The 22,293-nt window shown below is 48.4% G+C and overlaps 1 protein-coding gene across 1 annotated transcript; it reads right to left on the reverse strand.

Moving 5' to 3' along the window:
- Window positions 1-5,080: 5,080 nt before the first annotated feature.
- Window positions 5,081-20,687, reverse strand: LOC142766063 (organic cation transporter protein-like). Its single transcript, XM_075867880.1, has 5 exons — window positions 20,158-20,687; window positions 17,739-18,015; window positions 9,836-10,141; window positions 7,113-7,362; window positions 5,081-5,814 (listed from the first exon to the last, which is right to left on the reverse strand). Exons 1-5 carry the CDS (start codon window positions 20,685-20,687, stop codon window positions 5,081-5,083), a joined length of 2,097 nt encoding a protein of 698 aa, XP_075723995.1.
- Window positions 20,688-22,293: the final 1,606 nt, after the last annotated feature.

Below are 22,293 nucleotides of genomic sequence, written 5' to 3' on the forward strand. Positions count from 1 at the left end.
GCTGAACCGTGTGACGAAGAAAGACGTATACCCATTACCGCGCATCGATGATTCACTCGAAAGGCTGAGGTATGCAAGCTACTTTTCGTCAATGGACCTCAAAAGTGGGTATTGGCAAATTGAGGTCGACGATTGAGATAGAGAAAAAACGGCTTTTGTAACGCCTGACGGGCTTTATGAATTTAAAGTCTTGCCATTCGGATTGTGCTCAGCCCCCGCAACATTTCAGAGACTGATGGATACCGTTCTGTCAGGCCTGAAGTGGCCGACATGTCTGGTCTATCTGGACGACGTCATTGTTTTTTCAAAAACATTTGAGGAACACCTGAGCAGGCTGCTATCGGTATTCAGGGCAATAAGGTCTGTTGGTCTGACACGGAAACCGGAGAAGTGTCATTTAGGTTTCAAGGAGCTCCAATGTTTAGACCATGTGGTGAGCCATGAAGGTGTTCGACCTGATCCCGATAAGATTACGGCCGCCAGAAAATTTCCGGTGCCAAAAGACAAGAAAGCAGTCAGGTGTTTCCTTGGTCTATTCGGATACTACCGAAGGTTTATTGCCAATTTCTCCCACATAGCCTCGCCGTTAACACGACTCACAAGAGAAGACGTTTCGTTCTCATGGGGCGACGATCAACAAGTGGCATTTGACGATCTCCGACAACGCCTGCAGACTCCGCCTGTGCTTGCTCACTTTCATGAGGATGCTCCTACCATGGTCCACACAGATGCCAGCAACGTGGGTTTAGGCGCTGTACTCGTCCAGTGGCAATACTTAGCCGAGCGTGTGATCGCATATGCTAGTAGGACGCTTTCCCGCGCCGAGTCCAACTACTCCACAACGGAAAAAGAGTGTCTTGCTGTTCGTATTGGCAGTTATGAAGTTTCGTCCGTACCTCTATGGTCGTTCCTTCCGCGTAGTAAGTGACCATCATTCCCTCTGCTGGCTGACCAACTTGAAAAACCCGTCTGGTCGGCTCACACGGTGGAGCTTACGCCTTCAACAATTTGATATGACGGTCGTGTATAAGTCCGGACGGCAGCACGCCGACGCCGATCGCTTATCAAGGTCACCGATAAAGCGCGACGATGACACAGAAGATGACAGCATGGCGTTTGTAGGAGTCGTTGACACCACTACGATTTTGTACAAGCAGAAAGAAGACAGTGAGTTGCTTCCTCTTATTGAATTTTTGAATGGCCGGACAACAACCGTCCCTAGAAAATTCGCAAGGAGCCTGCCGTCATTCTGCTTACGTAGTGGTGTTCTCTATAAGAAGAACTTTTCCCCCAGAGGAAGCACCCACCTACTTGTCGTTCCAACGTCACTCCGTGAGGAGATCCTCTGTGCTTTTCACGATGAGCCAACGTCTGGTCATCTCGGATACACACGCACATTGGCCAGAATCCAACAGAGATACTACTGGCCAAGACTTCCAGCTATTGTGAAGCATTACGTGCGCACGTGCCTCGATCGCCAACGACGGAAATTGCCACCGTTAAAACCAGTTGGACTATTACAACCAATTCAAGTGCCCACGGTACCTTTTGCCCGAACTGGAATGGATATCCTTGAACCATATCCGGCTTCCCATGCTGGCAACAAGTGGGTAATAGTCGCCACTGATTATCTTACGCGCTACGCGGAAACAAAGGCCTTGTCAAGTTGCACCGCCATTGAAACCGCACGATTCTTTGTAGAAAATATTGTCCTGAGGCACGGTGCTCCTCCAATCATAATAACGGATCGAGGTGCCGCTTTCACGGCCGCGCTCCTTAAGACAGTGCTTGACCTCAGTGGAACAGCCCATCGGAAAACAACTTCCTATCATCCACAAACCAACGGCTTAACAGAACGCCTCAACAAGACTATTGCCGACATGTTGAGTATGTACGTTGACGTGGATTACAAAAACTGGGACGACATTCTACCGTACATCACGTTCGCCTATAATACAGCGCAGCAAGAAACTACACGAAGAACGCCGTTCAGTCTCCTTCATGGCCGTGAAGTGACGACGATGCTTGACGCCATGTTACTGCACGACTGCAATGACATCAATTTGGACGCTGCATCTTTTACTCAACGAGCAGAAGAAGCGAGGCAGCTTGAACGCGTCCGAATCACCCAGCAGCAAAATTATGACGCCCAACGTTATAATCTGCGACACCGACATGTCGTCTATCAGCCCGGCGACAAAGTCTGGGTATGGAGTCCTATCCGTCGCCGGGGGCTGTCTGAAAAATTGCTAAAGAAGTATTTTGGCCCCTACACAGTTTTACAACGCCTGAGCGACGTTAATTACGTGGTCGTTCCTGACAGCCCCTCGACAAGTCGCCAGCAAAAAACAGAAATCGTGCACGTTGTGCGAATGAAGCTCTATTTTTTGGACTGATTTACGTCATACATCTACTACACCGACCTTTGTAGAACAACATCGGGACGCTGCTCTTTGGAGGGGGGCAAATGCCGCATTGAATATGCAGCACCAAGAAAACAATGAAGTACACGCGCAGCGGGAGAAAGAAGAGGTTCTCTTCCGATCAGTTTGCCAGTGTTCTAGTACAATTAAAGTGAGTTTCCTGTATTTAACTGCTGCTGTTTCTGCATTGTGACAACATTAGTCGACCATTAACCGATGAGGTTGCGTTAGGTCCTTGGCCTGACGCCAGCAGAACACGTGTGGTTATACGAGCCGTCATCACTTTCTTAGTAGCCACTGGACTGGATACATGTCTGTAGAGTTACCAAGCCTAATAAGAACATATCATCTCTCTACCTTACCATCGTCATTCATCACTCTTTCACTTCCCAGTCACCCTTCCCAGTGTAGAGTAGTAGGCCAGAGCAAACTATAGCTCAGGCCGACCTCTCTACCATTCTGTAAATAAACTCTCTCTCTCTATCTCTCTCTCTTTCCTTAATAATTGTTTCTTGGCGAGTCTACCAGAATGGGTGTGCGCGACACACTTCTACGCCACCGACATCATCATCGTCGTCGTCGTCTAATCACCGTCGGTGTCACGATTCCCATGCTGCACCGCGACGAACTCGAATCAACCTGTTTCCATATGCCAGGCTTTGTGTAACCTAGTGCACACTTCCAGTATTTCTTAACTACTCGCCATTGTTACACTAGCCACAGAAAAAAATAATTCAGATATTTCACTCACGACTAGCAAATTACTCTGAATACGGACAACATTCTATCCTTCGGGGCGTTCTCCGAGCGACGGCCGTAGGAAAGTGTGCTGCGACATACGAATTTCTTTCTGACAGTGACTCGCTCGAAATTTCGCAATTATTTCCACTAGTTTATCGCTCTTGATATTATAGCACTGTACTCTTACCTTTAGTGCTGTATAAATTCGGCACGCCCCGAGTTCATAGCAACGTAATAAAATGATGGTGGTTATCACAGTATACGAACACACACTAATACATGCGATTTCAGTCTACAATCCTTTCCACACGGCTCTTGACAGAAAGTTAAATAACGGGAAACACCGCCACAAAGCTTGACGTCATATCAGCGTTAAGTTCAACCAGGCTTCAACAGGACAACATCAGAAAGTTTACCTGCAGGTCAGCAGCAAGTGGAAGTAGGTGTTTCATTCGAGATTAAAACAAAATTGCTAAGTATACCTCAAAACTGTTCTCGTTTCATTCATTTTTCATCACACACAGTGGGATTTTTGATAAAGCCGCCAATAGGTTCGCGATGATTTCTATTATTGTCTAAGTGATGTCTATATTCAATCATGCAGTAACGTTTACCCTTTTTGCAGTTGCGATCGAGGCATTCTTTCGAAATATCGCAGTTTTTTTCTTTAAACCAACACACAATATCAGATTCATGGCGGCCCCTTCCCGAGAGATCTAAATATACCAATTTTAAAAGAATCTGCGTTAGTCCTCTCTTTTGTAGAGGTAGCTCACCGGATGTCCTATTCGTTAATGCCCCTGATTATCGTTTCTTTCACACACAGACTAGCGTGAAATGTTTCTCGGATGATCACGATTCACAGCATACATCCACTTAGGGAAATCAGTGAAGAATCGGTTGCACATGCAGGTGGTGTTTATCCTCAATAGCTTTTTGAAGCTTTGATTAATCTTGGCTCAAACTCTATGAAAGGAGTGCCTAGACACACCAGAGTGCAAACCCACCACTTTGATTATTTACACGGCAGTTTCCGAGTACAGCACTCAGCTCATTCCTATTCCTGCACACTATTTCATATCTCTATACCCCTTTGAGCTATATATAGCGTTTGGCTGCAACTCAGCTATGCAACTGGTCGTCTGGACATATGGTTGGGCAACTGTGAATTATGCGACTTAAACACGTATTGGCGAGAAAACGTAAAGGGCGATATCGTTGCATGCATGTCGGTTGACTTTATTTCGCACTATTCATAATTGCCAATAATACAGCATATTATCATATCTTGCTCTTGCATTAGTGTAATGCACTGAACTAACAGTTCCTCTATCTTTGTAGTCGTTTGGCTTGGAGACATCTCCAAGGCTGAATCTGAGCCAGCAGGTTCTTGGCTGGGTCTTTGAAGGCAAAGCAATACGATCGATTCCTTAATTGTGCATGGCTGTCAACTAGCACAACAGCGTTAACGTGTTCGTCAGTTCTTAAAACTAGTCTTTAAACACGTGGTCTGTCAGCCTATCGACTGCGACTGAGGATGCGCGACGACGAACACAACTCGCGTAAAAGTCCATTGTCTCAAAACGACCCTAATCTACAATTACCTTAATCGAGTAGTTCGCGTACAGCGAGACACTTGCTTCTCTTCCACGTCCTGCAATTGGCGTTAAGCAATTCGCAAACTAAGAGAATGTCACTCGCGATACCATCAAAGTTGCGAGTATCTTGCAGCTGTAAACTTAAATCAAGGTGGCCTATAGAGTTGAACGAAAGCACAATGCAGATGCCATAGCGTGTTGTCAAAGTTAGTAAGTAATGTCTTAATGCTGTTAGTTTAACTGAAGGCAGCGTATACAGTTCAGCAAACACAAATAATAGTATTGGGCCCTGTAGCATCGGATATAAAACTAGCTGGCTTATTGCAGTTGCCTCAAGGAGGAACCACGCCCCTGTTTCTTTACGCCATCCACAGACGTCGTTCTAGGACGCCGACGCTTGCCGCCGCCTCGGGCCACTCGCAGTGGAGAGCCGAGCAGCCATTTCTCCTCCATGGCCAGCATACCCTGCATTGTGTTGGAAGGTGGCAGCTGCCTCGTCTCCGGTAGCGCGAACGCCATCACGCTCAGCACCAGCAACATGGCGGCCGAGACGGCGTACGCAACGCTCCTTAGCGGCGGAGACGGGATCAAGTTGACGAACGGCGCCACGAAGGCGCCTAGCCGGCCGCTCATGTAGCAGCAACCCAACGCAGTGCCGCGCAGCACGGTCGGATACAGCTCGGCGGAGAAGGCGAACAGCGTGACGGCGGACAAGTCGAAGGCGAGAAGCCCCGAGATGACGAGAGCAGTGGAGAGCTTCGCCGAGGCGCCGAACAGCTCCGCCACTGACAAGGCGGTGGCCACGACGGAGAGTGCCAGCATGCTAAAGCCGAGGGACAGGCGTCGACCGGCGCGCGTGATGGCGTAAATGTCCGCCACGATGCAAGGCAGTCGGAGCAAGACGAGGGCGATGCGGGCCAGTTCACTTTTGCGCAACACGTCGGTCGTGGTGAAGTGCGCGAACGCGCCAAACACCAGGAACCAGCAGCCGAATATGACGGCAGACCGGCGACGCAGGTGCTGTTTGGACAGCAAGTCGGAGACGCGGACCTCTGCAAGTATTCATTAGACTGTTAATTGCATACACGACATAATGTGCGCTAAGGGTGGGTTAAAGGGGACGACAGTCACCCCATCGTAGCTGCAAACACTTCACAGAAAGATCAACCAATCATCTTGTTCTTACTTTTTTTTCGAATATAGCAACACAATTGAAACTCAATCTGATGAAGCACGATTTTTAAAATTTCGCAAGATAACGAAGAGCTAGCCATTCTCTGTCAAGTATCGATAAAGTTCCTTGTATCCATCAGCTCGAATTAACGAAGCTTTGGTGGCACTGAACACGATTTAAAAAAGTTTCTTTGAAAATAAATGAGCAAAAATACTATGATTTCTTTCTACTTTTCTCTCAGAGAACAGATGAATAGATGGATGTGAAACTGTTGTATCCATTCATCCATCTTCTGAGGGGCGTGCGCTGTAATGCAATCCCGTTAATATATCTAGTGTCGCTAGTTACGGCCCTATTGTTATGGTGGCTAGTTTCTAGCCACTATACTATTGTTTTATTTTGACCAGGTTCCATGCGGCAGCCGGAAGCACTTTTACGTGTCAAATAGAGCTGAGGGCAGTCAGTGGTGGTCTGTCGTCGCCTATAACACTCCCACAAAAATATGGTGGCTGCTTTCGTTATTGGATTGTTTATGCGACAGACGACAGTGATCGTCTCCTTGAAACTTTGTTACTCTGCTTCATCACATAAGAACTTCAGTCATTGTCACTGTCCTAAAAAATTGGCAACATAGTTTCACGTGACCATCCAACGTGCCTGTATCGCCCACCCATGGAAAGAGTTTCTGTTCGGGCTGCCCTCAATTACTTTACACACGTTCAGGTGTGTATTAATGGCAAATAAATTGTCGTGATGTATCTTTCGGCTGAGGCTACTGTGGTATACTGGGTTCCTCTTGTCCCTGGGGGGCGTACTTCCATTGATTATTTGCACTGTAATAAAGAGTTATATGAGTTTCCGCCTGCGCTGCGGCTGGTTTTTTTTCGTCGGGACCTTTGTCTCTCTCGCGTCCAGTCTGACGCGCGATAGAACAGCTGCATTAAAATTATAGATTTCGATGGACAAGATTACCTTCTTGTACGCCACCAACTTCACGATTTAGCGAAATAATTTGAACGCCCTATTCAGCCTCAACTTTATATCATTCATAATGCCATCATGCGGCTTTCAGCACGTGACCAAGGCGTACTTTCCGGAAAACCAACAGTATTCCTCCCCTTGTATTGGGTATGCGCAATCAATGACCAGTGCAGGATTGAGTCAACGCGTTCGCACCGTGCTCCGAGACGACGGCGCCTTCCGGTTCTTGCTGCATGGCCGGCTGTTCGTTCTGCTGGTTCAGCTCGATCCTGAGGCGAGAGAGGCGGCGTCTGAACATGCTCGGCTCAATGTTGTTGGCGCCGGCCGCCCACGCGAGAACGCTCTCGGCGTAGCGCATCTCGGAGACGGCCACGAGCCAGCAGGGAGACTCCTCCATCAGATACACTGCGACGATCATGCCGCACGAGGGAATCATGAAGGCAACCTGCGACACATGCGAGCTGCTTCAGGCCTCCATAACAGTGTTGAAATGAAGACAAATCAAGACTCAGACCACGATAAAAGCAAATCAAAGCAAGATGTTTTGGTCAGAGTACGAGAGCCGGGTTCACAAGTGGATATCATTGCGTGAGCAGTCCGGTTATGCATGTCATAAAATACGACGTAAGCAACGCGTGCAGACGTATGGAAGGTTTCCGTAATTTCGATTGGGTGTGTGCGCCGTTGTCTGGTTTGTGATAGATTCGATATGAACATACGTATTCCGAAGAAACGTGACATAAATGTCTTCATGTCTGTTCCTAACCAGATGGGTCCAATACCAACTATCGATTTCCAACAGTGTTGACTTGTTGGTATCGCAACGGTACTCTGCAAAAACTAATCTACCGATACGTCTTGAGCAATCAGTTATCCAATGAGTTACCGAATCATTCGCATTCGTCAACAATGAATTGGCGATAGATTAGTCAATTGTAAGTAAAGTTCAAACGGTATCAAGCAAAAGAAGTGGGCGTGTAGTGTGTCGGCGAGATAACCGCTGGTTATTGAGGGTTATTAGTCGAGCGGCGGGTGGGGGTGGAGTGCACTTTCCCAGAAACCTAGCAAAATCAATTTTTCTCTTTATTTTGGTATCTTTCAGACAGTCTCCGATTCCTTATTGTTGCCGCCCCTTGAAGTATATAGTACCTGAGCTGCTTACGTTCTGTTCGTTACACTTCCTCTTGCTACAGAATGTACTCGTAAAAGCCGTCGTACTTCACGGGGAGTTGAGCTAAAGTGGCTAAAGCCCTTCGCAGCCACCTTAACATTGCTCCGTGCATACGATATGTGCAAACTTCGTTTTCGTTTGCTTAACGTACGTTGTTAAGCGCGCATAGGATCACAAAATTTTTATAACTGGATGATGTGAAACACATCCAGGGCATATTGGTATCCTGACAGAGACGCTATGGGTCTCGTGACGTTCTGTGAAAAGAAGGCACAGTCCCGCGAAATTCGGGACGGTTGGTAACCATAGTTTACGGGTATAACGTGGCAGCACCGAGAACTGGACCGGGGCTCACGAGAGGCCCATGTACCACCTTGCAGTGGGCGTCTAGTCAGGTTAGGATGATTAGTTAATTCAATCAAGCTACACTGTTATAAAAAACAGTACTTGATCTTTTAGGGGCGAAGCTCCTTAGAGCGTGGGCTGTGCGTCCCCTGTAGCCTGTATGTAGCCACCTCTAGTTTAGTTCTTGCAGTGTTCACTAGATGGCGGTACCGTCCCCTGTATGTAGCCACCTCTAGTTTAGTTCTTGCAGTGTTCACTAGATGGCGGTACCGTCTCCTGTATGTAGCCACCTCTCGTTTAGTTCTTGTAGTGTTTACTACATGGTGGTACTTGTAGCTGATGATGAAAAGATGCAAGGTGTTATAAACTAGAAAGCGGTACTTGTAGTTGATGAAAGACGCGAGATCTTATAAAATAGGAATGATGTCACATATGGCGCGTGTCATTGGTTGAAAGCAATCGTTCGATTTAGTACGGCGACGTACGCTAGGGGGAGCGATGTAATAAAATCGAGTGGGCAAAATGTACAGAGGATTCATGGTTTACCAGGTTTACCTCCGGAGCTTCGCCCACTCATCATCATTCACTTCGTGGATATGGCGGAATTTTTATGTGAGCCCTGCCTAGCCACGTATGAGACGCTCTTTTAAAGAGACGCGCTAAATGACACTGAGCTCTCCTATGAGAAAGGTATCCTCTCGTCGGAGAGTCGTGGAACGTGATAGAGAGCTAAACGTACCACTTTAAAGAAACACAATATTAATGTGAAGTAACAGAAGATGAGGTCCAGGAAAGTACAGAGGATGTTATTATCAGTAAATGTAATCTAAATGTGAAGAAAAAAGAAAAATGGACGAAAATATAACTTGCCACAAGCAGGATCCGAAGCTGTGACCTTCGAATAACGCGCCCGACGCACGACTGCACTACGGTGCCCCCCCCCCCCCCACCCCCGCTCACATTATAAGGTACAGACGCAGCAGCGGCAGCCAGCGTCACCTGCTGCCGATAGTCCTCTCCTACCTATATGTCAGGACTGAGCGAGAAGAGTGGGAAGCAACTTTGTTTAAGTGAAATATTTCACAGAGGAATGGTATTCCGCCCGTGCCTTGCCACCACCTCCTCATCGCGGTACGGCACGGAGCTGCTTTTGCAGGTTCGTATCGTGGAGTACACTTTCTCGCTCCTCGGATGAGGGAGTGGTCAGGAGATCATTCTTGCTGCAGTCCCATAGTATATGAAAGAGGGAGGCCAAGGATGCCACACTGTGAGCAATGCGTACTGAACAAATCGGGGAGAATGTGTGTGTACCTCCGCGAGCACGCAGGAAGGAGTGTGAGTATCCAATTCATCTTGAGAGCGCGCGATTCAGCCATGTGAGAGGTAGTGAGCCGAGCTATACCTGTGCCAGGTGCCAGTTTGGGATGCAGACGTAGATGAGCTCGCTGTAGACGTCTGCAGCCAAAATGCCACTGGCGATGGCGACGGCGTAGTAAGAGGCGCGATAGCGCGCGCCAGTCACCTCGAAGAGAAGCACGTGCGACGCCACGATTACACCGGCGGCACCGGCCGAAAGTAGGAACCGGAGCGCGGCGAACACGGGCACGGTGAGGGCGAACACGAGCATGGTTCCGGCGAAGAAGAGCAGCACGAGCCACAAGCACAGCACGGGCCGTCGACCGATGCGGTCTGCCGCGATGCCGGCCACCTGGGCGAGTTGGTATGGAAGCATGACGATAAAAGTAAAACGACGGCAATGCAAAACGTAAGGGGTGTCTGCAACACTTTTTCAGCATGGTCAGACAACACCGCCTATCGGTGGTCGAGACTCCTGAGAGCACGCAGCCTGGAAAATACCATTCATTCTAAGGTCAGCTAGAAACCACTTTTCTTTAAAACCAAGGTGCTTTATGCAACACCACCTAGACTATTCACAAGGCCCGTTCATACCCCTCTCTCCAGACGGCATACGTCACGCTAGTTGTCCGATGTTATGACCGGCACAGCAAGGAGGTGGCTTGCAAGGGACGCTCATCGGCGTAACGGTCAAACGCTGTCCGCGTCCTGCAGGAACGCGGGAGGCGTCTGTGTGCGCCGCAGGAAATGCACGTCAGCGGCACTGGGACACACAGTCGGCGTCTAGCGCGTGCACGGACGGCTATAAAAGGAGCGTGTCGGGAGTCCGCTGTGCTCTCTCTCTGGACTTCGCTGGCCCGCTCGTCTCGAGTGCGCTCTGGGCCCTTGTGATGGAAAGGTGCGTCTGTACGCTCTCGTTGCAATGTACTTCTCTTGCAAATATGTAAATTAAACGCATCTTCTACTTGTTCGTGAGACGCGTCGCAAGAGTCGTCCTTCACCGGATCCTGGGTGGCAGCCTCAACCCCTCCCTGGGCATATCACCGACTGTCCAGTGGCCGAGGACGCGTCGCTCAGGTGGTGGCGTTGGTCACCCCGCGCACTTTTTTACCCCGAACGGCGGACATGCTACGACAGGTTTGCCTTTCATCGCTACCTGCTTCGCTGGTTAGACTGCGTTAGGCTTGGTGCTGCCTCGCACTGCTCTGAGTCTTCGTACGTTCCCACGTGTCCTATTTTATTGGTGTTGTATTTGTGAGTATGTGATTACACATCGATCAGTGCAACATGGGACGTTGTTGTGTTCCCGGGTGCCGCGGCAATTATGACAGTGGTCCCAAAGTGCGTGTTTTTGCATTCCCCAAGGATGAAGCTCGGAAGAAGTCTTGGATAAAAGCCATTCCGCGAAAGGATTTCCCACCAAGCATACACTTCAAGGTGAGAAACTGCTGAAGTTTGTTATCTTACCGGCTCTATCGCATTACTGGCGTTCTGGCTCCGTTGAACGGAGCGAGTATCGTGAGTGGTGATGGTAGTTTTGTCGCGCTTCAGGTAGGGCAGTGCGGTAAAATAGAACAGAAATACTCAGGCTCGTGTCAATGTTTCCATTAGGCCGTTTCGTATGAAAGTAATGAAGTCACTGTTATGCTTGGCGCAGGTCTGTGAACTCCACTTCCTCGAGGCTGACTTCATCACAAAGCTGTCACATTTCGACGCAGCGTCGGGACGGACATTGACAGTCGACAGCGAGAGGGTGCGCCTAGTGTCAGGTGCTATACCATCAGTGTTTCCGAACTGTCCGTCCTACCCGAGCACGAATCGCAATCGTCGAGAATCTCCTGTCTCGAAACGAGCTTGAATGGAAGACGAGGTCTTGAGCAAAGCGATTAAGGACTCTATATGCGCAAAAAAAAAGCGAAGAGGAGAGAAATGCCGTGTCCTCTTTCGAACACTTAAGAGGCAAACTTTCTGCTGTATGCAGTAATGATTTCTGGACCATCAAGGCCAACGATCGTTGTGTGATGTTTCTCCGCATCGAAGATAATCCTTCACTGCACGTGAGGTTTTCCGTCACTGTGCTTGCTGATCTCTCACTTGCAGTTTCAGCAGGTATGATCAAGCTGGTTTCATTACCTTGCGGAGGCGCAGTTCCAGACGCAGTGCGCGACATCCGGACGTTGTCCTCACTGCTCCAGCAGCTGGAAAACCACATGACTGAGACGTCTGAAGTTGCAAGTCCGTCGAAAACAGCGTCAGTGTTGCAGCATGTCGGCTCCTTATTGAATGAACTGTCCCAAGACAGTGACACGACCGAAGAACACAGTGCTTTGTTTCGTTTGCTAAATGAGCAAATAGCTCTCGCACTCGCTGCCCCCATTCGTCGTTAGAGTGCTGAAACATTAGTGTTTTCTAGCATCCTGCACTCCATATCTCCGCACGCCTATAACTTTGCCAGATCAGCGTCGACGTTGACTTTACGCCATCCTTCAACCCTGTGCTGCGTTTGTTCCAAGTATGGAGGCTATCCACTGAAGGAGCAAAATGAAGCGAACTTCCTCTCCTACATTTGAGAAAGAGTGAAGTGCATGCAGCCGCACGAAAAGACGGTGACGCTAATGGTTGATGAAATTCATACCAAGCCATACTTCGATTATAAAGGGGGCAGCATAGTTGGATCTGCAGCCAATTCTCAAGAGGCAGCCACAACCGCTCATGTTTTCATCATTCAGTCGCTCTTGTCATCAAACAAAGATGTGCTTCACATTCTTCCTGTTGCTAAAATGACCGCCAAAAATCTACATGGGTTCTGCAAGAAAGTAATTTTAGAAGTGGAATCTATGGGCCTCAGGGTGATTGCTGTAATTACCGACAACAATTCCCTCAACCGGAAAATGATGTCGTTTTTCTCAGAGAAACAAGAAGTAAACATTGTATATCCTCATCTAGCCGACAACAATCGGCCTCTGTTTTATGTCGTAGACCCTGTGCACATACTGAAATGCATCAGGAACAACTGGATGAATAAAAAAAAACGAAGGAATATGCTTTTACTTTCTGAAGTGAGCCTGTCAGGAATATTGCCCAACGGGCCGCCCAGAATGAAGGCAGCATCATTTGAAGCCGTATGGCAGCTGTATGCACTGGAGCAGACATCGCTTCTCAAGCTTGGCTACAAGCTAAATTCCAAGGCAATCAATCCAACACCTATGGAGAGACAAAATGTAAAGTTGGTGTTAAATGTCATTAATCTGTTTGTATCAAACGCACTTGAGACGCGTGGCGATGCCCTTGAAACCACATGTGCCAGTTCAACAGCTCTCTTCATAAACATCATATCGACGTGGTGGAAAATCGTCAACGTGAAGACCCCTTTGAAAGGTCGCCGACTGAACGACACCCTTAAAAATCCAGTGAGTGGTATGGTAGACTCGCTGGATGCTTGGAGCAGCGTCAACATGAGCCGTGGCTGCTTGACAAGGGAAACATATTCTGCGTTGAGACTCACTTGCTACTCCCTTGTTGAGCTGTCGCGGTACTGTTTAGAAGAACTGAAGTTGAAGTATGTCTTGCTGGGAAAATTTCAAACTGACACTCTTGAAGATCGCTTCGGTCGCTACCGTCAGCTTGCTGGTGCACAATATCATGTTTCCGTGAGGCAGCTTCTGGAGTCCGAAAAGAAAATTCGTCTGCAAAAGCTGCTGATGCTTCCGCAGCCAGACATCAGCAGCGAAAGTGACACAGAAGTATCGCAACATACCCAAAGCACGACATGGAGGTCGTTGCTTATATCGCGGGATATTGTGCTCATTCAGCTCTGAAGAAGCTGTCATGCACATTTTGCAGCAGCGTGCTCGTCCTGGAGAGCAGGAACATAGATGTGGAAGGTAACACAATGATTGACAACTTGTTAAGAGGAAGCTTAAAGTTTCCGCAGCCATGTAGGGTGCACATGGTGCTGGTGACAACGCTTGTTGTCGAAAAGCTCAGCAAGGGAGAAAATGCAAAGGCGTTCTTCGTGTCGAACAACCAACGTGGCATTGTAAGCTCCATTACCACACCACTGCTAGGAGATGTTGAGCTAGAGACTTGTGAAAATGGCCATACATCTGAGACTATCGTGCGGCATGTAGTGCGTGTTGCAACAAATGTCGCTCTGAACAACTTTTGTAGACTTCGAAATGACACCATCCAAAGCACAGCACAAAAAAGGGCAGCTGACAGAAAAATCAAAACCTTGAACAAGAAATGAGGTAGGATGGTTTTAGCCTTTCGTCCTAATAAAACCACTTCTACAAATGCATTTCTGACTACTACAGTTTGATCACTAAAGTGTATAGGCAGGCGTAAACAAATGCAGACCGCGCAGGAACAAAAAAGAACGAAAAAAAAGAAACACCAGCTTTCAATGAGTGCCCACAGCAGATATAACGAGAACGAGTGGCGACGACGGCCGGGGTGCAGGTGGGCAACTAGCGTGACGTCACGCTCTCCCTGGAGGGCCCTTGTGAATAGTCTAGGTGGTGTTGCTTTATGCCGGTGTCCACCACGCCTCCGCTGACGTACTTCCGTCACGGAAGTGACGTTGAAGAATATATACTAGCAGATTGGAAAGAAGAAACCTAGGAGCCAGCATTCGTCGCGCGTAATCGATTCAGCAACCTATCGATTTCAGCTCCCGGTGCTAACCACTACGGCACGGAGTGTACCTTGGCTGGAGTGCTAATGGCAAGTCATTTAAAAACACCATACGCCATTTGGCAGTCCTCAAAGCTTGGAAACATTAGTGCGTTTTCGTTATCAGTGACGAGGTGGCGGGACGGGCTCGCGTTGGGCGCACTTTAAAATCTGACGCTGCCACGGAGCGGAGTCTCTCCAGCACGCGCGCTTATGGGACACTTAATTCAGGAGGTGACGAAGGTCACTTCACACGCTGCCGCGGCTTCGTGTATGAAAGGAGCACGCAGTTGACACACGACGCAGGAAGAATTGTGGCAGTTGTTCGTGCTTGTCCTGCGTATACTTGTGCGCACGTTTCCCGCCTCTTTCTGTTGAACAGAGCGCTTTTCAATTGTCAAGCTGTGACAATTGTTAGTCCACGCTCGTTCTATGTATGCTAATGTGGTGCGTGTATTCTGCGTGAGCTGTCTGCTGCAAGTTTAGAGCTGCCCGCCGTTTTCAACGTGACTTTGCAATTTGTTGCGTCGCTGAAACAATGCACAGTAAACGCTCAACTACCTTGGTAAAAACACGTTTCACTTTCGTGTTATACCGATTCCTATTTAGGGGGATCCGCCACTCTTTTGTACGAATGATGTCATACAGCCAAAAGTCCAAACCCTTTTGAAATCCAGGGCCCTTTTGAAGTCCGCGAAAAGAAAGGTGAAGCTGACTACATCGTAGACACGGCTGGCGGCAGAAAACTCTTCCACGCCAACTTACTAAAAAGATACGAGGAGAGGGACAGCAGCCCACGAGGAGGCTTTTCGAAGTCTCAAACAACATGTCTCTACGAAGCCGATACTACGGCTACCAGATTTGCACCAACCATTCGTACTTCGAACGGACGCATCGAACACAAGTCTCGGAGCCGTGCTCAAGCAGGCCCACGAAGGCAAGCTCCACCTTATTGCTTATGCCAGCCGAAAGCTGCTTCCACGGAAGGCTTCCTATAGTACCATCGAACGCGAATGTCTCGCCTTGGTATGGGGAATTCAGAAATTCTCCATGTACTTATATGGAGTACATTTTTCTGTCCAGACAGACGACCAGCATCTGAGTTACATCCAAAAGGCAAATCAGCTGAACGCTCGAGTACTTCGATGGAGTTTACTACTCCAAGAGTACCAGTTCACCATTGCGCATATTAAGGGTAGCAAAAACGTGGGAGCCGATTACTTGAGCCGGATATAGTTCGTGAGGTCTGGGGAGCACGTTATTTTTTTATGCCTTTCGTCGTTTGTTCTCTCTTTGTATGTGCGTATTTCATTGTATAAGAAGTGTATTTTGAGTTTTCTTTTTGCTTGGTGCATTGGTTGTTTTTACATGTTGTAATGCACATTGAAGGATTTCACTAAAGTAGAGGAGCGCATCTGTTCCGTTTTGTTTCGTAGTATACATTCGTGCAGTGTATTCTGTATTGATGGCGGCCGTACCCAGCTATTTCTTTTTCTTGTTTGTATGGCGCATTGACATTGTTGCGTGTAACTGAAGCTGGTACCCTAACAATTGTTTTTTCCCTTTTGTTGTTACTTTGATGCACTCTGCCTATTTATGTTGTGTATGAGAGGGACAGTCCTCATGTCTCCCTTGTTGGTGGTGTTTTGTTCCTTGTTGTCGAAAAATTCCCCTTCCGTTAAGCAAATGTTATGAATAACATTCTGAAAGTGGGAGGAATGTCACGGACCGCCATCTTTGCGACCCGGCGTCACGGCAATTAACGGGCGCCGTACTACTCCGCTGACCGTGGGAATCGCGGGCGCGTGAAAAGAGCCGGGAAGAGCAGAATGGGGGGTTCTTCGATTATCGCCGCCGACGTTTCATCCTTAGTACCTACGGCGGTGTCTGCAGGGTCGTGGAAGGCCGCGATGTATCCCGAAAAAGCTTTATACTACAGGACGCACCGGCTGAGAGCCAAACAGTCTGACCGTTCCCACGGGAAAACTTCTGGGGCCAAGCCGTATGACAGCACCCCAACAGGTTGTCACTCTCGCTAGTTGAGGTCCCTCTCCTAATTAAAAAGGGGTGGGGTCAATATATTTTTCGGGCGGAGTTTTCCACAATGAAACGCGCATGATTGGACACATGTAGAGGTCTCTTGTCCCCAAGGAAGAGAGCGAGGGGACACGAGGGAAATTTAAGCGCAGGATTTTGCCCTGTTAGGCAGACTAGTTGCTGACCAACATGGTTTAGAAACAGATCAACAAGTATCTCTTCTAGAAGTTTTTAGTGTGGCTCTGTATAGGCTGGCCACATAAACTTAGCCATTCGTCTAGTTGTGACGCGATATTAACGCCTGCAACGTAGACATCGGGACTTCGCCTCGAGTTAGCTCAACCTGCCCGAGGTCACCTTCAAGCACTAGCCTCCCGGAGCCACCAGCATTGCAACACCGCCGACATCGCAGTCATGCCAGAACTCTCTTCGACTTCTCGCATCCGATCGTCGGGGACGCAACGCTGCCGGTCATCACACGTATGCCTTCACCTGTTTATATCTTCCAACTTTTTCCTCCGTAGTTCTAATGTTGTTAGTTTGCGTAGTTTGTAATAGTTTCCTCTCGTAAGCTGATAATTGTTCTTTATATGTATTTTTGTTATATCAAGTGTTGATGTATTTTGTTAGTTGTATTGAAGTGTTCTACTAGATCCCGTGTGCTGCAATATCACTAGAGTAAAGTTTGTTTTGTGTTCTCACGTCTCTAATCTCTCCACTGTCTGTGCTTGCGTACGGAACGAACTAACCTGCTGTCATTCCTGTCGCCGACTTCGCGCTGGCGACGCTGGAGTGGCAGCTTGTAACAGTCGTAGAGTGTACGCCCAACAGGAAAAGATTGTGGGACGCCAAATTTTTGACAATGCTGAATTCCCACTTTCTCTGGGATCATAATATTAAAATAAATGTTCCACACTGCACTTGGCATTCCAACCTATACAGTCACCAGTTTCATTACGAACAATAAAGCAGAAATTCACATTTGTCGTGGATCCACCATCCCGCAAACACTCGCTGTGGGGTGTACATACATGTCTTTCAATAATTGCCCCCTTGGCTTTGTTGGCATATAATCCGTACATGGACCGATACACAGAAAGAAATAGCAAGACAGTCGTTTGTCTACGAGCATTTTTACGTCCGTCTCTATTCGTAGCAGCTTAGCTTCAAACTTCGGTATATAAACAAGAACTCTAGCGAGTCGACTCGAATTTAGGGCCATTGTGAAGGCGACTCACCGGAGCGCCAGCGAACCCACCAGCCGTATAGGCAGCCCTGAGTGCGGAAACGATCCATTTACGACCGCACACCAGGTTCCACTCGACCACAATGGAGTGCGGATGTTTGAAGTCGAGTTTTCCGGAGTGCCCGTGGTAATCGGGACCGTCCGAGATGGGTCCCGTCTCAAAGTGCCAGCCGGCGTCGCAGGGTATCACGCTTCGGTTGTCCGCGGAGGCATCGTGGCCGGCCTCGTCCGACAAAAGGTCGAACGGGGGGTCGTACCGGTGGCACAGGCTGCGACGTACCACGGAGCCATCTCGGTGTACCGGGATGCCGACTTTCTTTCAGGTAGCCTCGGATACAAAGGCGTACTCTTCTGAAGGGCTGCAGCAATAGCTCAATGTAAAGGGCCTTGCACGTGAGCCTTGTGCAGAGCACAAATTTGTTCTGCACAAAGAGGCATATTCAAGTGGTTTAGATGTACTTTACATACATTCCCTTTACGGAAGTACGGGTGTGTAGCTTAGTGGCTTATTCAGACGGGTTCTCTCTGGCGGACTTGGTCTGTGTCATTTGTGCCTTCGTCAGTCAGTTAACCGGTTTATTTTTTTCCCGAAATAATCGAGACCCATTAACGCGTGCTGTTATACAGCTTAGGCTTGGAAGGCGGTTGCCAGAATTTGTGGTAGCACCTGGTCACATGAAAGCACGCATTGGAGGTTCTCTAAATGAAGTTGTTGATTCATGTCTCTTTCAAAAAACGCGCTTTTCCGTGGGATACCTCAGCACGGTTTCGCGCAAAAAGTTATACAAAAATCTAGTAGAAACTGCTCTTCCTGTTCCACTATGTGGAACATCATACCGTGTAGGCCCAGGCCAGATTGTCTTAAGCCGTGTAAAAAAAAAATGGAGGTGTCACCTGGAGCGAAATCCTTTTTCTTTAAATTGCACACTGACACCTTGCCCATGAACGCATGGATGCAAAAAAAAAGGCTTATTCGTTCCTTGAAATGTTGATTGCCTTCTCTGCAAAATGCCGGAAACAATCGAACGTGTTTTTTGAGACTGCTGGGGTGCTGTCTTTTTCTGGGATGTTCTCCAAAGGACTTTAAAAAGGATCTGCTTCTTGATGGCGTACCAGTATCAAGTGAAGAAGAAATACCTTTCGACCCAGTTACTTTACTGGGCCTGCACGGTATATGGCAATCTAGAATGGAGGTGCGCATTGCTGATGTTAATGCACGTCCGGTTCGGCAATGCTACTTTCAATCTGTCTGTTCATTCGTGGAATCACCAAAGGTTCTACAAAAGGTGCCCGAATGGCTTCATCAATTAGAAAGCCTTTTACAGACGAAGGAATTTTAAAAAGAATGTTATGTTTGACGCTTTTTACCTCTTTTTTGTTCATGTTTTTGCTATGTACACAAGCAATAAAGAAAGAAAAAAGGATGTGTAGTTTAGTGGTAAAGATACTCGCTTTCAGAGCATGAGGGTACGATTTCAAACCCACCATGGAAAAGAAAAAAAATGTTATTTTATTTATGCTCAAGTGATTATCGGGTCTGACAAGCCACTCGTGGGGCTGAAAGCAGCGCAGTAGCTTGGCCGCAGGGCTCTACGGAAGTGTCCGTTCTTTATGTATATTTCTCTAAAGCTTAGTAGGATAGTTTTCTGCCAAGCGAGTTATCCTTCTGCAGATAATTTATTAGTTAGTGAATTATGCTCAATGCCAACATTATCATATATCAACGGGGGTAACCATCTGATCCAGAAGAGTATATCTTTTCCGCAGACGTCTTGCGCAGATGGATCTCTTTCAGTGTCGTCTTGCATGCCACATTCGCGCGACACAGTGCAATGCGATATATCGTATCAGATTGTAATTTGCTGGAAAAAGCGTCATTAGTGTGCGCAAGAAGCTCTCCCCGGCTCCCTATAGTCCTTGTCAACAGCGCAGCACTTGAAACACAGGACAGGGAAAGAGCAAATGAGAAAAAGAAAGGACGGCGTTGACGCAAAGAAAAGAGCACTGAGTACTATAAATATATTGCAGCAAGAAATATGTTGCAGTAACACTGAGGAGCTGGTTTTCTAAAAGAGAACCAGCTTTCCAGTCGATGCAAAATTGAAAATGAAGAGATCACGTGCCTCTCACGAAGGCTTGCCCTTGGTCCCCGGCTTTCAGGTGGCGTGTAAAGAGATAGTGAAATGCAACATCAGCGATTCTTTGGTAATCGTTATCACCGAAAAACGTGCGTGGCCATAACTCTGCGCCTTAATAAGTTACGTGAAAGATATGGTAGGTCAGAATTAGCGTCCTCTTTGAGGGGGTGGTCATTATTATCAATAAGAGGGCACGCGCCCCACCATGGTACTGCTCCTCTACACAACCTCCCTCCAGCTATAGTGTGCTCGCCTATGAAAAGTTTGAGGTACCTGCACCAGTGGTCCACGGATCTCGCTAACGTCATCGAGGCCATAGCGTGCACGATGGTCGTGAAGAATGCCAGCGTGGTGCAGGCCAGGACAATCCTCTGGAACCGGCCGTGGCCAATGATGAGAACGTGGTCCAGCGGCGACGAGGGCTCGATGGTGGTGCTGACCGCGTGCGCGGTCACCGTCGCCGTGCCGGTGGTCAGCGTCGTCTGAGCCGCCTCCTGCAATACTCCGACCGACAACGGGGACAACGGAGTGGAGGCCGGCAGGACTGATGCAGATCGCGTCTCATCTTCGCCGACGGATGTCCTGAGCTCTTCCTGCTGATCCTCTGGTGGGTACTGCGGGAACGACGTCGACGTAGACACCAACGGCCGTCGGGCGAAGGGGACGACGAAGGCCAGGTGTTGTTCTTCACTGCTCGACGTCTCGGACGCCTCGTCACGCAGCTCACTCGGTGACAGCGGAGACAGTGGCGACGGCTGCGCCATGTCTGAGGGCTTACGGCGCGCATCTTCGGCGTTGGCCATGTTGAGACGACAGGGCGGCCTTGTTTGGCTGGGTGCTGGAGGCCGAAGGGGGACGACTGAGCGGATTTTTCTTCGGTGGAGCGATGCGCAGCCACGTCCAAGCGGTGAAATCAAAGAGCTTCTTCTGGGCTCGCGCGCGGCGCGTGCCGACGTTAATGATGATGATTTTACTGTGTTGGGGGCTGGATGTTCCCGACGAAGGAGAAGAAGAAGACGGCCGACGGAGACGTACGTGGCCGGCGGGGACGCCGACCAGCCCGAACACGCGGGTTGGCGAAGAGAAGCGCCGAAGAGAAGAACAACAACCGCACTCCACGGTTACCCAACGCACACTGGTTTTATTTTACAGTCGCCTTGAAATCCTGGATGCCAGAGCGGCGCCCCCTGGCGTCCTCACATGTCATTCCGAAACAGAAACCGACAACCCAGAACACAACAATCATTCCCTCCTCGAAAGAAATTCACCTATACACTGTTTATATTTATACATGATCGATACCAACGTATTATACAAGGTATGTACGTTAGAACACATGAAAATTCAGAGCACGGCACACCGAACTCACACACTATGAGTCCTGAAAATGCACGGAAAAAAATGTACACAACTCAGTACAATATTGATTTGGATGCATCGGACCTTTGCACAGAACAATAATGTTCACGAACAGTAATGAACAAGAGTTCTACGTCACGTAGTCTTCGAACCGACGCGGCTTCTGCCGCTTCCGCTTAGGGCGGGTCCTTTTGGGTGTAGAATCAGGTGTCTCTTCACCTTGGTCACTTGTGCTCTGATGTGACACATCAAGAGCAGTAGAAGATTGTGAAGGCTCTGAACGAGCGTTAAAATTTGCGGTCTCATCAGAGCTCGCAGCATGAGCTTTGGAAGAATTTTGCGGGCCGGAGTCCAGTTCAACGGTCTCAGCCGTATTTGAAGGTTCGAAGTGAACCGTAAGACTTGGTGTACTTGAACCAACGACACCGACTGGTAACTCCTCCCCTGTTGAAGAAGAAATGCCTGTATATGGAGGCCACATGTAACTGTCTGATGCATAGTTGAAAGGCGTGGACGAAACATGATGGGGAAGACTTTTAGGTGTTGAAGGCCCATCCGTATGAAAAATAACAAGGCGCGAAGCATTCCAGATGTTACCATCACTTAAGCGAAAAGAAGTGGGGCTAACCTGGCCCAAGACTTTGTAAGGACCCCGATACTTGGGACGCTTGCCTGGCACACGAACCTTGACTAGATCGCCAGTGCGAACTTTGGACTGCTTTGCACCTCGACAAGTGTCGACATACTTTTTCATTGCTTGTTGATGAGAAAAACCCTGGTATGGATTGATCAGCAGAAGACACTGCTATGTTACGAGGCAAAGAGACTATGTCGAGAGCAACTCGCGGTTGCCTATCGTGGAGAAGGTGAGCAGGAGACACTCCAGTGGTGCCTTGTGGTGTGAACCTGTACGAAGCTAAACATTCAGTTAAGACTTGCTTGAGGGGACGGTGCTCTAATTGGGCGATCTGGATATGTTCCTTCAGAACGCGATTAAAGCGCTCGATTTGCCCATTTGATTAGGGATAGAAAACTGATGACCTCAAGTGC

The sequence above is a fragment of the Rhipicephalus microplus genome, chromosome 6 (assembly GCF_043290135.1).
Source record: "Rhipicephalus microplus isolate Deutch F79 chromosome 6, USDA_Rmic, whole genome shotgun sequence".
NCBI classification, from domain to species: domain Eukaryota; kingdom Metazoa; phylum Arthropoda; class Arachnida; order Ixodida; family Ixodidae; genus Rhipicephalus; species Rhipicephalus microplus.